We start from the raw sequence: 15805 nt of genomic DNA on the forward strand, positions 1-15805 counted from the left end.
AAGGTCTCAATCGCCTTTCCCCATAAAATGTGTGATGGGGAACAGTCGGTAACCCAGAAAATCTTTTCCCTTTTTCTCAAAGTAAAATTCTTTTGTTTCATAACAAATGCTGCCTCATGCTGATTTTCTGATTAAAAATACTGTTTTCTTACCTAAAACAAAGGGAAACAGAAAAGTAATCCGTCGTTTCAATTAATGTTTCTCTCTTTGAATTACTTCTGATTTTACCCGAGGTTCATTTCTGCCAAAACTTTAAGACGTACCGAGTTGAGGGTGACTACAGAGCTGTTTGCAGAATCGCAAAAAACATGATAAAAAAGAAAATAAACTTATATTGCAATTTATTCCAATTTCTTTCGAATGCCAGTATAATCCCAGTATAATCCCATACCAAAATATTAACGATCCAAAACGGCAAACATAATTCAGATTTCCAATACGATACAGGTACAAGAAAATACAATATTTTCCTTTATTATGAAACGGGGACGAAACATGGAAGGATAATTAGAGGTAAAGCAGTAACAGTAGCCTTCTCCAAGGAACAGGAGCTCAGTAATGAGCAACACGATCAGGCTCGCAGAAGGTGGGCAAGGGTCTTAAGGTCGTCTGCATGGTCCGGGCTCCTTTTCTGGGTTTGGATAAAGTTCGCAAGCGTCTATTCTGATGGCGCTGTCTGTTCTTGTGCGACCTCTGACCCACATGGTCAAGTTGGCCACATGGTTAGCATTCAAGATGGCGCCTGACAATATTCTCTCACTTGAGTCCAGTCAACCAGTGGGCACAAGATTCCAGGCAGTCAAAAGGCCAGAGGGGATTAGGTTTGCTGGTCGAGCACGACCCGAGGAGTGTTTAAAAAAACCTGTTTTTTATGATAATTTAGAGGTTGCTGACAACTCTATATGGCAAGAAGCAAAGTTTGTGTAATAAAGAATTAGACACAAGGTGGTGGCCTTGAAATGGTTATGACACAAGAGGGGGAGAGAGGGGGAGAGAGGGGCTGGGTCTCTGCCTTTTTTGGTGACAGATTACATGAGCTTTATGTCAATAAATCATAACACACTGTAGAGAGAGAGAGAGACGAGATGAGAGACAGATGAAAGAGAGAGAGAGAGAGAGAGAGAGAGAATAAAATTTCTGATATGAGAGTAAATTACATCTTAGTGCAGATCTTTTTACATAATTCAATTCTAGGATAATATGAGTTTATTCTTTAAAAAAATTATAATTTTCCTATTTCATTTAAGTACCAAAATAATTCGTGAAATTTTGACAATTTTTTGGGCCAAAAAAACATACCCTTTTTATTCTCTTTTTTTATTTTGACCTCTATGGGTCCGACACCTTTTCTGGCAGTCACATATTATAAATAGTAGTTTTAGGAAATATTCCCTCAATTTTTGTGTGTATATAGCGTATTTTGTATTTTTTGTAAATATTTTTGTAAATTATTGTTTGAGACAGAGAGAGAGAGAGAGAGAGAAAATAACATTTTTGATATAACAGTAAATTACATCTTAATGCAGATATTTTTGCATAATTCTGTTCTAGGATAATATGAGTGTATTCTATAAAAAAAATTAGCCACTTCCTATTTCATTTAGGTACCAAAAAAAATTTGTGAAATTTTGGCTTTTTTTGGCCAAAAAAACTCACCCTTTTTTCCTCATTTCTGATTTTGACCTCTATGGGTTCGAAAACTTTTCTGGCAATCATATTGTAAATAGTAATTTTAGGAAGGAATCCCACAATTTTTGTGTATATAGCGTGTTTTGTATTTTTTAAAAATATTTTCATAAATTATTTCTTTTATATACTTATTTTTTAAATATATTTGTAATAAATATTTAATTTGTAGATGGGTATGATTTATCTTCTCAGTAGTGTTCGGCAATGGTGAAATTGATTTTAGAAATTAAAATGTACAGCATAGCTGCAGTTTTTGAATTTTCAAAAATTTTTCTGGGTGCTTGGGTCGAGCTCGACCACACAAACCTTTAAAGAGGCACCAAAATAGCGATACCTGTCCAGGGTTAAGAATTAATCCTTTATAGGAAGTGATGCGAGAGTTGAAGGGGTAAGCTTGTCCGCATCTCAATTCTGAATAATTGTAATGAAGACGATGTTATTTCAATTTGAAGAGGCAATGTTACATCACTTACAATATATATATATATATATATATATATATATATATATATATATATATATATATATATATATATATAATATATATACATGTATATATATATATATATATATATATATATATATATATATATATGTATATATGTATATATACATATATATATATATATATATATATATATATATATATATATATATATATATATATATATATATATATATAACAACCCCCACCCTTTGACAAAACTACACAAAAGGACAACCCTTGCCTGTTGGCAGCAGGCGCCCTCTATCTGCAAGCATGTCACTAGGCTAATAAGCTCACATAAATACAAAAACATATTATTTATTACCCAAAGCAGATAAACATAAAATAGAACAAAATGATTAATAAGTCATGGTTATAAAAAACCCAAGTCTGCCCCACAAAGAAACAATAAGTTATCATTCCACTCTCCTGGATTAGTCTAGTAATCACTCCAAATCTCAAAATGTCAACTGTTACATTGTAATAGTCAGGTTTAGAGAATCCCTTTTCTAGAACCATGATATGGAACCCATCTGTAACAAAGATATATTCATTATATTTCCTATTACACAATAGTAAATAAAGGTATACACTTCACACTTCTCTCATTTCAAAGGCAACTGTTTCTAAGTCATTTAAATATATGCCATACCTTGAGATGGGTTTCCTCAACACCTGATGTCCTTCTCGACCGTCTTTCTTCTTATCACAAAGGAATGTGTCTTTCCTTCAAGTGCCTCGAATGGCCGGACCTGTCATTGCACATGCACAAATGGATGTACATACCTACCACGCCTCAAAACCACCTGTGGCAACAAACCGAGCAAGAACCAATAATGCACACACATGAAATTCCTTCATCCAGGGAAGGCACTCTCTGGGTGCGCCTTGTCTCCAAGCGAGGAAAGCTAACACAACATGTAGTTCACTAACACATCAATTCATACTTATAACATGGCTCGGCTACCTATGTCCTTTGTGCACTCCTGTCGCACACCACATCAACAACTAATGCACAATGTATCAATTTGCCACATGATTTAGGGCTAACTCCGTTGCTGGAGCCCTTGTGCCTCGCCAGATGCACAGAAGTTTAAGAACTCCTAGCACACAAATTGTGATCAGTATGACACCGAGCATGACCACCATTACTGGAATTGTGTAACGTTCATTGATGAAAAGCTCATCCTCGTCACAAAGATAAGCAGAACTCGACGAATAGTTGTAGACGCAGGTCGAGTACGTAAACCAACTCGAAACAACTCAGCACGCGCCATTATTCAGCATCTGCGACCCTCGTGAGTGTATCCAACACCCCCCTCGTCGCGAAACTGTAGATTCGACGTTTTCTACTGAAGGAAACGTGGTCACCACCCCATCGTCAAGTAAATATCCCGTGACTTCCATGCAAGTGCTCCTCTCACCCGCCTCATAGAAGATTGTAGACTCCTGATTTATCCCAGAACATATCCTGAGACGATATATCGAAGACATCTCATCCGTCGCAAATGCAGTCCATAGCGTTGCCACTTGTGTGTAGACTCGACTCGACCTCTGGTACTGTAGAACGGAGTCGTTTCCATCGTCATCATCACGTGAAGTTGGGAATTCTCTAAAGTCATCGTGTGTCCGTATTTAAAAAGTCAACATGATCATAGAATAACTAAAGTGTTGCTTTACCCCACAAATCCGTCATTAATTAATATACTCAATCTCCTAGTCAAATATTAAAAATTCCTCAATAAACAAAATATAATCTTTACCCACTGAATCCTCACAAGTAATCCCGTATCTGACAAACACAATATTCACTAACACATCAATTCATACTTAATATATATATATATATATATATATATATATATATATATATATATATATATATATATATATATATATATATATATATACATTATAAGTGTGAATTGATGTGTTAGTGAATATTGTGTATATATATATATATATAATATATATATATATATATAATATATATATATATGTATATATATATATATATATATATATATATATATATTATAAGTATGAATTGATGTGTTAGTGAATATTGTGTTTGTCAGATATGGGAGGATGGGTCTAGAGAAATAACAGCACACTGGTCACTGCCACATCTACTTAGGTTTGCAGAGAATTTCCTCGACATTACACAGAGGACTCAACATCAGATTGAAAAAAATTACATATGAGTATAGATACGAGGGTTTATGCTACATAAGCTCGCGATTGTGAGGAACCAAAAACAAGGGGAGAATTTAGGTGCACGTAAAGTTCAGAAAAGCCCCGGCAGAAAAATTTGATAAAAAAACAAGAATATTAGTTAGATTGATAATAGTGAAAATAAGAAGAGGTTAAAAAAAGCTTTAAATAACAATAAACATGATTAGTCTTTGAAGTCTTCCATATGAGGTATCACGTGTTGTTATCTCCTAAAATTGATTAATAATTAATTCGTAAAATTTTTCTCCGTAAACTTTTCTTCGATCTTTTTGTGCAATGGTCGTTGTGGGGCGTTGTCTGCTGCTCTTCCGACGGCGGTGGGGAGGAGGAAGGTCTTCTGTGTGACGTTCAAACTGGGCTTCTCCCTCCCGACAACGCCCCACAACGACCATCGCACCAGAGGGATCCTGAGGATGATGGAAGCGTTAGCTCTCATCCTAAGGACGTGCCTAGTAACCCTGAGGGTGATCGAAGCTCAAGCTCTCGCCCTGAGGACGACCTGGTCGCACGCCCTTCGAGGGGACCTCCACCATCACCAATAAGGATGAGGCTCCGCCCACGAAGAGGACAGCCAACCAGCAACCGGACCACTGATGACATCGCTCGTGACGTCACAGATATTGCCCAATGAAAAGTGAGGTACCCATCTCCTCAAACCACCCGAATGCAATAAATAGCGTGAATCAGTCCGAACAAGGGAAAGGCCCCTGCAAACAAAAAATGTTGGCTCAATACAACAACAACAACAACCGACACAGACCATTGCACTCAGCTATCCCGTCCAGAAGATGGCCAAACGAGGTGGCTGAAACATGTAGACGCCTATAGAAAAACCAGAAAAGAAGAAAAACAAGGAATACTGGATAGACCCCTGACGACGACGGCCTATTCCCGGCCTGTATACCTGTTGACGACCCCAGCCTGTCCCTGATAACCAGTTGCCTTTGATAATACCAGCTCGAAATTCCGTTGACGACCTACAGCACGATAAATATTGGACAGCTGCTTTATAATACCAGCGTGCCAGAGAGACAAATCATAAGGAGAATTGAAATAATTTTATATAAAATAAATTCTGTGAATTCTGCCATTATTGTTAATGAAACATGTTTGAAAGAAGGTCTGTTTCCAGCATACAATAGTGATAATAATATACTTTATTTCATGTAATAGACAATGTATAGACAATAAACATACACAATCTAGGTACAAGAGGTAACATGATAAAAAATTATTAATCGGCAATAACAGTAATAATATACGAGAATTGAATGTAGCAAAACTCTAAACTGTTAATATTCACTGTAATAACGAATAATGAAAATAGCAGTAATAACAATAACCGCAGAAATATAATAATAATGACAGATTCTGCAGGTGGCACTTTGCAAAGGCAGAGATTAAGTCATTTAGAGAACAAACGCCTCATTTTCCCATCTTTCCAACAATTTATATTTTTTTCTTGCCTCACTGCTTAGGATGCTTTGCAAGAGCGAATCGCTGCTGTTTCTCAATCGGGTGATCAGACTGGACATTGTTCGCCTTACAGGAATTTTTGAGTTGTCCAGGCAGTTTTCTGTGAACATCTGTGTGGCGGAGTGGTAGCGAGGAGTGTTTGTGAGGCGTCTCAAAGTGTCATTGTGCACAACAGTGAAACGTCTCATGGTCTCTCGGGTATAGTTCGTCCAGAGAGTGAACACCCATAGATACTGTAGTAATACGAGCGGAAGAACAGCAGTTTCACGTCTCTGTGACACAAAGCAAACCTCCTTGCAATCATGTTGCCAGTTGCACATAGTTTACGACACCTCTGTTCTATGTCTGCCATATCTTTCAGGTCGTCCATGGTAATGTGACCCAAATACGGAAATTCGCGCACGAATTACAGTCAATGATTTCCGAGGAAAATTTATGGCTCTGCAATATGCTTAATGAAATTAAAAAATAGATCAACAGGCGTTCCAGACGCCGTCCCTGCCATTTTGTTGAAGAAAGTAGTTCATTCTATCTCAAAGCCGCTCGCAATATTATTAAGACAAAGTGTAGATAAAGGCATGATTTATGATGAACATAAATTAGCATATATTACCCCTACTTTCAAAAGTGGATCAAGACTAGAGGCAAGTAATTAATTATAGGCCTGTGAGTCTAACACGTATTATGAAAGTGTATGAAAGGGTAATGAAGAAAAATGTAATGAAACATTTAATGAAAAATAATTTATTTAATATAGGACAACGTGGTTTTGTACCCGGAAAAATTACACTAACCCAAGTGTTAGTCCAACATGAAAACGTATGTAAAAATATGATAAACGAAATAGTAACAAATGTGGTTTACCTAGACTTTGCAAAAGCTATTGACAAGGTAGACCATAATATTTTAGTGAAGAAAATTAGAAAACATAATATCGTGGACAAAGTAGGAAGATGGATAAAAGAATTTTTGCAAAACAGAAAACAGATAGTGATTTCAAACGATGAGAAATCGAATGAAGCTAAGGTAATAATATCTGGTGTGCCACAAGGTACGGTGTTAGCTGCATTGCTGTTTGTTATTATGATTGCAGACATAAACAGTAATGTTAAGGGCTCGGTAGTGAGAAGTTTCGCCGATGACACAAGAATAAGTAGAGAAATTACTTGTGATGAAGGTAAGAACTCGCTACAAAAATATATGAATAGGCAGAGGTAAACAGGATGGTATTTAACTCTGATAAATTTGAATCAATAGATTGTGTAGATAAAGAAGGAATGCTACATGCATATAGGGGGACCTAATAACGAGACAATCACAAATAAAGAAGCCGTTAAAGACCTTGGTGTGATGTTGAATAAGAATATGTTATCCAATGATCAAATAGCAATTCTATTGGCAAAATGCAAAGCAAAAATGGGAATGTTGTTACGGCACTTCAAAACAAGAAAGGCCGAAGACATGATTATGCATTATAAAACGTATGTACGTAGGCCACTTGAATATTGCAATATGATATGGTACCCACACTAGCAAAAGAATATTGTACAAATAAAGAGTGTACAAAGGTCCTTTACGTTTAGATATCTAAGTAATTTTATCACAATCACCGGGAACAGATATAAGAAAACGATGAACGAATTATAACCATCATTTCCCTAAAAAGACAGAGCAATGAAAAAAAATAACAGCAAACATGTTCGTGTCAAACTATAACATTTTATTCAGAAGTGATAAAAAGAAAGCACACGGCTATAATCTACCGTGCTTTCTGGCTAAAATGGTCATGCATGACTTATTTCGGGAAAAGAGGATTAAAGCACCGGGTCTTTAATCCCCAGGGAGCTTCGTAAAACATGTGTCCTTATAAATGGGAATTAGTGAATGTTTTGTAAATACACGGGCAATATATATATATATATATATATATATATATATATATATATATATATATATATATATATATATATAGATATATATATATAATATATACGTATATATATATTATATATATATGCTTAAAAATCACAGTAGATGCACAGGACTTCATTAAATAAGCGAATACCATGGGAAAATGATAGTCAGAAATCCAAGCGCTTTCGTCTTTACTAAGACATTGTCAAGAAACAAATGAAATACAACTGGAGAGAAAGTTGTCAGGTAAACAACAGATCAAAAATACCAGATGGTTAATTGTCAAAAGGGTAAAAGTTAAGAAAATAATCCAGGATTATCGGATATCACTCGGTCACAAACCAAAACATAGGTTTAACCCTAACAGAAACTACAAATTATCCGTACAGTTCAAAACATGTAAAGAAATTGTAATTTGAATTTTCTTGATGTAACTGTCCATAGAAATGATAGAAATTTCACCTTTTCAGAATTCCGGAAATCAACTAACATTGCCTCTTTTGTTCATTACTACTCCAATCATCAGCAAAATGTTAAATTCTCTGTTTTTTCTGGGATGTTCCTAAAGGCTTCACGTGTCTGTAGCCTGCATTTTATTGACGCTGAGATTAAAACTCTTTATGATATTGCATTGAAACTTAAATACCCAAGGACTATTGTAGATGTGGCATGGTAAAGAGCTAGAAAAACGTTTTATTTAACTAATGACAAACTTGAATTTAATAAGCATAACATTTTAAAATTACCCTATGATGAAAGGTTTTTAGATATTCCTAGAATTTTAAAGCTTTTTAACATAAATGTGGTTTTCAGTGATATTAATGTCAAGAGTTTAGTAATAAAAAATTCTCCTAAAGATCTTCCAGGCTGCATATATGAAATTCCTTGCAAAAAGTGTGATAAAGTCTATTACGGACAGACCGGTAAGGCTCTTTCACAATGTCTCAAACAGCACCAATATTCTGTGAGAACTGGGCAAATATCGAATGCATTATTTGTACATATGAGAGATTTAGATCATCCTATTAACTGGAGTCAAGCAAGAGCCTTAATCCCATGCAATGACACAGTTAAAAGGAATATAATTGAATCTTGTTTCATCAAGTCAAATAATAGGAATGTTCTAAATTTAAGTCTTGGTTTATTTAAACTTGATGCCTTCATAATGAAAAAAGTTGTAGTTAAATATAAGCAACAAAATTAATACATTCAGTTTTTACATTTTTTGAACTGTACGGATAATTTGTAGTTTCTGTTAGAGTTAAATCTATGTTTTGGTTTGTGACCGTGTGATATCCGATAATCCTGGATTATCTTCTTAACTTTTACCCTTTTGACAATTAACCATCTGGTATTTTTGATCTGTTGTTTACCTGATAACTTTCTCTCCAATTGTATTTCATTCGTTCCTTGACAATGTCTTAGCAAAGACGAAAGCACTTGGATTTCTGACTATCATTTTCCTGTGGTATATATATAGGAATATATATTATATTTGAGTCATATCACATTACCCTGATTCATATACATAGATGAAGCTACAAGTGTCCTTTAATATCTAATTCGCTCTACCATGGAATTAATATTTTTCCATATATGTTAATCGAAGATGAATGTTTTAGTCGATAAGAAATTCGCTGGCTCACTGTGCGTCATCAATATGTTGGTTCCATGGTTCGCGCCCGTGAGCCGACGAATTTCTTATCGACTAAAAAATTCCCCTTTGGTTAACATATATGAAAATTTATTAATTCCGAGGTAGAGCGAATTAGATATTAATTGAAGGACATTTGTAGCTCGATGATATATATATATATATATATATATAATATATATATATATATATATATATATATATATATATATATATACAAATATGGAATTCCAATTCTAATAACGCAACGAAAAGAGAAATACTTGCACGTCTTGTGAAAGACAAATCCATTGTAAAAAAAAAGTTAATGAAACGTCCAAAGTATCACAATAGCGAACTAATCGACTGAAAAGACAGAGACCTCAGTGCAGTTATAGTGACCCCATCCTTTCGTTCTCTGCGCTACTCACTTGAATTAATCCCGTTTCAGTCTTCTTCTTCTTTTGGCACCATAAGAACCTACTGTTCCGATATATCCGGTTCTCAATAGTATTTCTTTAAATAGCAATTCCACCACATGAACACCTTTTAAACGCATAATGGGATTCCTTCATATCTTGCTAATGTTCCAGCAATTGTGATTTCTTGTCAACTTTGCATTCCGGACAGAAAAAACACACATTGACTTCAAAGGTTGAGCTTTGGTTTAGCATGCTTGGCTTAGGCATCCATTGGCATTTTCAGTTTTCTTCGAGTTCTTGTATAAGCGGCTTCCTTGCTTGGCTACTTTACTTGAAGCATTTCAACTCTTATTTGTTATCCAGCTGGCGGAGACGTCCATTTTCTTTATAATTGTTATATAGTAGATGTTGCTATTATAAGGGATTCGTGACGCAATAGATATGAATATGCAGATCATGATTAAGCTGCATTATTAGTTTTGAAGTAGGTTAACTGTCTTAACTACTAACCCTCCCAAGCGACTACCCTGTGCCTTGCCCCTGTTTTGCCCCCAGTCCTTCCTAGTCGTTCTTCAAGGACAGACGTCCGTCCGAGCCTTCCCATAGGCCTAAAAACAAAGGCGCTTTGGTGGCGCGCCCCAAGACGCGGACAAAGCCGAGCGCCATCTTCTAATATCAAGCTACACACCATAAGGCATCCAGATTCTGGCTGTCTTGAATTCCGTGCATTTCTGCATCCTTGCTAAGCGCCCAACTTACCGTAGAAGAGGTAATCATCAATAATCGGCAACCAAACTTCCATAGATCGTGAATGAATTGCCATTGTGAATGATAGAATAACTGATCACCTTGTTTTTTGCCCTCTCCTCGGGCTTATCTGCCGTTCAGTTTGTCTTCAGGCTGTTCAATTTTGTGTAAATTAACTTAATTTAAATCTAAATGGCTGGTTTCCTGGCGACCTTAACTAATTTTAACAGTTTTCTAACGCAAGGTAAGTCAAAGGCTCTTCATTATTACTCCGTAACCTTACGTGTGTGAGTTGTGGCGGACCTTTACAGTAAATACTAAGATTCTATTAATATTCCCTTATCCAAAACGACCCCCACATGTAAATATATATATATATATATATATATATATATATATATATATGAATTTTTATCATCACCGTGATTCATGTACTATGCATTAAGCTACAAATGTCCTATAATGTCCAATTCGCTCTACCTCGAAATTATTATATTTTTATATATGTTAACCGAGGGGGAATTTTTTAGTTGATAATAATTTCGTCCTCTTGTGGATTCGAACCGAGGTAGAGCGAATTGGTTATTAAAGGACATTTGCTGCATAATGCACACACACACACATAGAAACGCACACACACATATATATATATATATATATATATTATATATATATATATATATATATATATATATATATATATATATATATGTATATCATACATATAGTATATCGCCTTTCCATCTGTAGCCTTGACCTCAACTCCGAGGGGCCACCAAACAATAATGAAATATAATAGTCCAGGAGGTATTGATGGCTGGAGAATTCCCATTGACCTGTTGCGAATTTCCCCACTCCATTTCCTTAATGGAACAACCAGTATTTATCTCTGATGCGAAAAACTTCGCAAGATCGGGAATAATGTCGTTTGGATCCACCTGGTTGGTTTTGTGGCCCCTGAATTATATTGCAAATTGCTCAGTGAAGCTACAATGCAGTGCGTTTGAAAGGAATCCTTTATAGAGAGGTTATTTCTGAAAGTTTTGTGATGAAATTTCCAATTTTTTTTACTTATCGCGATTATGGAATGGTGTTTCACGTCAGATCATTATTTGCAACCAACATAAACAAACATAACAATTCAGAATAGGGAACAAACAGTGTGAAGAGGCAAGATTAAAGACGCAATGTTTTTCTAGTGTGGGAAAACTTTTTTTTTTTTTTCCATCTATATAACCTCGATCATTCTGTGATCAAAGAGACGGAAATTGAAAATACATTCCGACGGCTAATGGCATTCACTGGAATGGAACGTGTCTAAAGCAGGATATGTGCCATGACAAAAATGGTGTTATTGGCTGGAATTTCTGTGGATGTGCAGTTTCGTCAAATAGGCATTAAAGCCCTGTACACTATGCATCATGATGTTCGTAGTGTTAGATGGATGCGTTGAAAAACGACGCACCAACGTTCAGAGGGGGAGGATGTCCGCTCACCACCACCCGCCAAACCCCTTGAGTGGACAAGGACTAACACACTACATTTTATTGAATTACTGAAGGAACATCTATCTGTTTGGAACATCAAATGAAAGCATTACAAGATGAGAAACATCAGGAGTGCAAGCTTGGAAACCATAAAATCAGAGTTATCGAGTTTTGTAAATTGTACAATGCGGAATGAAGACATTACTAAAAAGCTGCACACCCTGAAGACACAATTCTACAGGGAAATGTCTGCAATCAAAGCATCACAGAAGTCTGGAGCTCCGAAGTTATAATGTTTTGATGAGCTGCGTTTCCTGTAATAAAAAAATATTTGTGTACTTTGTACCTATATTTGGACCTTACTTTCAAATAATCCTCCCTAAGGACATTATAGATGGCTTCACAGGTTTCGGGGATGATTAGACCGAGGCTCTGTTTTGAAATCCTGGTTGAATATTGGAGGCTTGCATACGATCCTACAGCTGCAAGAACGAGCTCCTGGTGATATGCTGTCTCGAAAGCTGGTGTCCTGCTTACAAATATATGGTTCAATTTGTTTCCAACAATTTATAATATGCAAGGATTGGCATTCTTGTGTAATTTTCAAAGTCTGTTGGATTTTCGACTTGTAGCTCCAAAATGATTTCATAGAAGCTTCCCTTCAGAGGTCGCCGAGAAAGCCATTGCTTACACCACAAGGTTCTACGTTTCTTCCTCAAAAGTTTCTTTTTTGCAGCACACAGAGCAACTACACCCCACAGTAGAGTCTCCTGGCAAAGAACATCATCAGCAGACATCCTGCCGTTGAAAGCTGAACTGCGAGAACAAGTGAGCAGTGTTGCAGTACAGTTTGGCCGCTATTAATTTTTTTCAACACCACTACTGCATCACGTAGCTGATACATGATGGCATAGTGTGTACATGCTTAAGAGCTAACTGCAGTGAATTGCTTGCACAGAGGTCGAACGGAAATGACAACGCCGTACAAATAAGCTTTTGCGAAGATTAATCTTACAGATTAGGATGTTATATTTTATTTGTGCTCTGATCTGCCTAACCAAAAGTGTAAGTCTCGTGTTGAAGGTTAGGTTATTTTATGTTAGGTACATAAGCAATCAAATGCCAAGCAGGAAGGAATATCAACAGGGATATCATGTAATTATAGATCCAGGAATAAGTCAGAGACAAAGCAAATGATCGGAGGTGGCATTTGTCTTCAGAATATCTATCAACAGTTCCTCATTACTGCTGGTTTCCTTGCATTGGGCAGGAGGTACAAGAACTATGCTGCCAAGTGATGCAGTAAAATTCTGAAATGTCATCAGCTCTCTCTCTCTCCTTTCTGAATGGCGAGAGAGAGAGAGCTTTTCATTTGACTTTTCAATGAAGGTAGAAGAATTATTAACCATAAGAAAAAATGGTTTTCTTTCTTACGCTTTAGCCTACATATGTGAAGTGAGAGGAAGACTCCCTCTCTCTCTCTCTCTTTATTTATAGCACTGAGTGTCTCGATGTCGTGCATTGGAGGTGATATTCATGATATAAACTCACATGTTACAGCTTAACTTTATTGTAATGAGCGGGGTTACAGCAACAACAACACACGCCGACATCTGGCGGTGGCATCAGGAATCATGGAACTGTTGGTAGCGTTCTCAACAATACAATTATCATAATTACTGAATAATTATTGATAATATAACATCTTTTCTTCTTTTAAAATTAAATTTATTTGGATGGATTATCAGTTAAAATACTACAATGAATTTACTTTGATATGTTACTGGTTAGGACTATAATCAGCTCTAAAAGTTATTAACATTAAAAACATTGTACACCATTATAATAGACATGTGGTTGTACCTGTTCAAAACTGAAATATTCATTCTTAGTATAAAATTAAACATGCCATTCAAGAATATTCATACCAAATCGATACACTTCATAATCATAACATTTATATGGCATTAAAGAAATTGCGTACAACATCAATACATTTCATAATCAGAATACTTAGAAGGTAATTTATTTCTGGTTGACCTTGTTTGTCTGTCACTTTCAACTTTATTTTCCACTTTGACAGGAGTTTCAATTTCATTACCAATAAGGTCAATAGTTACTGGTTCATTTACCTTGGGCATATGCACATCACTTGGGGTTTCTTTCAACTGAACTCTATTCCTTCTAAATAGCTTGCCTTCACTTTCAATTAGATAAGACCTTTCATCTAATTGTTCCACAACTTTTCCTTTTTCCCAGGCCTTTTTGCCCAAAACATAAGGTTTAAGACGTACATTATCTCCTTCATGCAAAATACTTAAATCTTTAGCATTTTTATCATAATAGAATTTACTCTTAGCATTTTTTATTTTCTTCTTTACCTTAGCCAACTCTAAATTTACATTTTGATTTTCAAGTAACTTGGATAACATTGGTAATTTGGTACGTGTTCTCCTACCTAGGTTATACTGTGATGGGCTGGCGTCTTTATCACTAGTAGGAGTATTCCTATGGTCCAAAATGGTTAGATAGGGATTTTTATTACTTTCAACAGCTTTTCTAATTAAACGTTTAGATGTTTTCACTGCAGATTCGACCATACCATTAGATTGGGCATGTGTAGGGCTACTTGTCCTATGCTCGAAATCATAATCAGTTGCAAACTGTTTGAAATTCTCATTTACAAATTGGGGTCCATTATCACTAATCAATACACAGGGCAATCCATACCTAGAAAAATGAGATTTAAGTTTTCCAATCACTGTACTGGCTAATGTGTTTTCTAGGTAGTCAATTTCCCAAAAATTGCTGAAGTAATCAACAGTTATAAGATAATTATGCTTTTCAATACTCATTAGATCAACTCCAACCTTTTGCCATGGCCGGTCTGCAATTTCATGATTAATTAAAGTTTCCTTTTGTTGAGCACAAGGGAATTTATTACAAATTTCACATGATAAGATGAATTGCTTTATATCAGAGTTCATTCCTGGCCAATAGATACATTCTCTGGCTCTCCATAGACAGCCCTCAACCTCCTATGTGCTGAATGAATGACCTGCATTATCTTATGTCTGAGGTTTAATGGAATGACTATTCTATTACTCTTAAAAATCAACCCGTCTTGAACTGAGTACTCATCCTTAGTATGACTATAGGCTTTGACTTCATTAGGTATCTCATCATTTCCCTCTGGCCAACCTTTTAAGATTAAGGATTTTAAAATTTGCAAAGTCTCATCCTGGTCCGTTTCATATTTAATTTCATCAAGACGCTCTTTTCTTACTGGCAAATAATCAAATTCACCTTCTTTATAATTATCTAATGGCAAATAAAATCTTGAGAGTGCATCAGCCACATACATTTCCTTACCTTTTTTATGTATGATTTCAACATCGTACTGTAGAATGTTAAGCAACATTCCTTGCAGTCGCTTGGGAGCATTACACAAGGGTTTCAAAACAATACTAGCAATAGGTTTGTGATCACTCTCAACAATTATTTTACGACCATAGACATACTCATGAAACTTTCTAAGACTAAAAACAATAGCAAGTGTTTCCTTTTCAATTTTTGCGTACCTTTTTTCGGTTTCTGATAAAGCACGGCTAGCAAAAGCAATTGGTTTACCACACTGTAACAATACTGAACCTAGCCCATTTTGCAAAGCGTCACACTGTATGACAAGGTCTAAGTTTGGGTCATAGTACTGCAG

The 15805-nt window shown here is 35.8% G+C and overlaps 1 protein-coding gene across 1 annotated transcript; it reads right to left on the reverse strand.

The window, feature by feature from the left end:
- Window positions 1–14078: 14078 nt before the first annotated feature.
- Window positions 14079–14945, reverse strand: LOC135222496 (uncharacterized protein K02A2.6-like). The gene has a single exon (XM_064260579.1). The coding sequence runs from the start codon at window positions 14943–14945 to the stop codon at window positions 14079–14081; it is 867 nt and encodes a 288-aa protein (XP_064116649.1).
- Window positions 14946–15805: the final 860 nt, after the last annotated feature.

This window comes from Macrobrachium nipponense, chromosome 3 (genome assembly GCF_015104395.2).
Source record: "Macrobrachium nipponense isolate FS-2020 chromosome 3, ASM1510439v2, whole genome shotgun sequence".
NCBI lineage: Eukaryota > Metazoa > Arthropoda > Malacostraca > Decapoda > Palaemonidae > Macrobrachium > Macrobrachium nipponense.

What these genes read in the sequence shown, in the direction of transcription:
- LOC135222496 (XM_064260579.1), bottom strand. Translation starts at nt 14,945, where the DNA reads ATGAGTATTGAAAAGCATAATTATCTTATAACTGTTGATTACTTCAGC.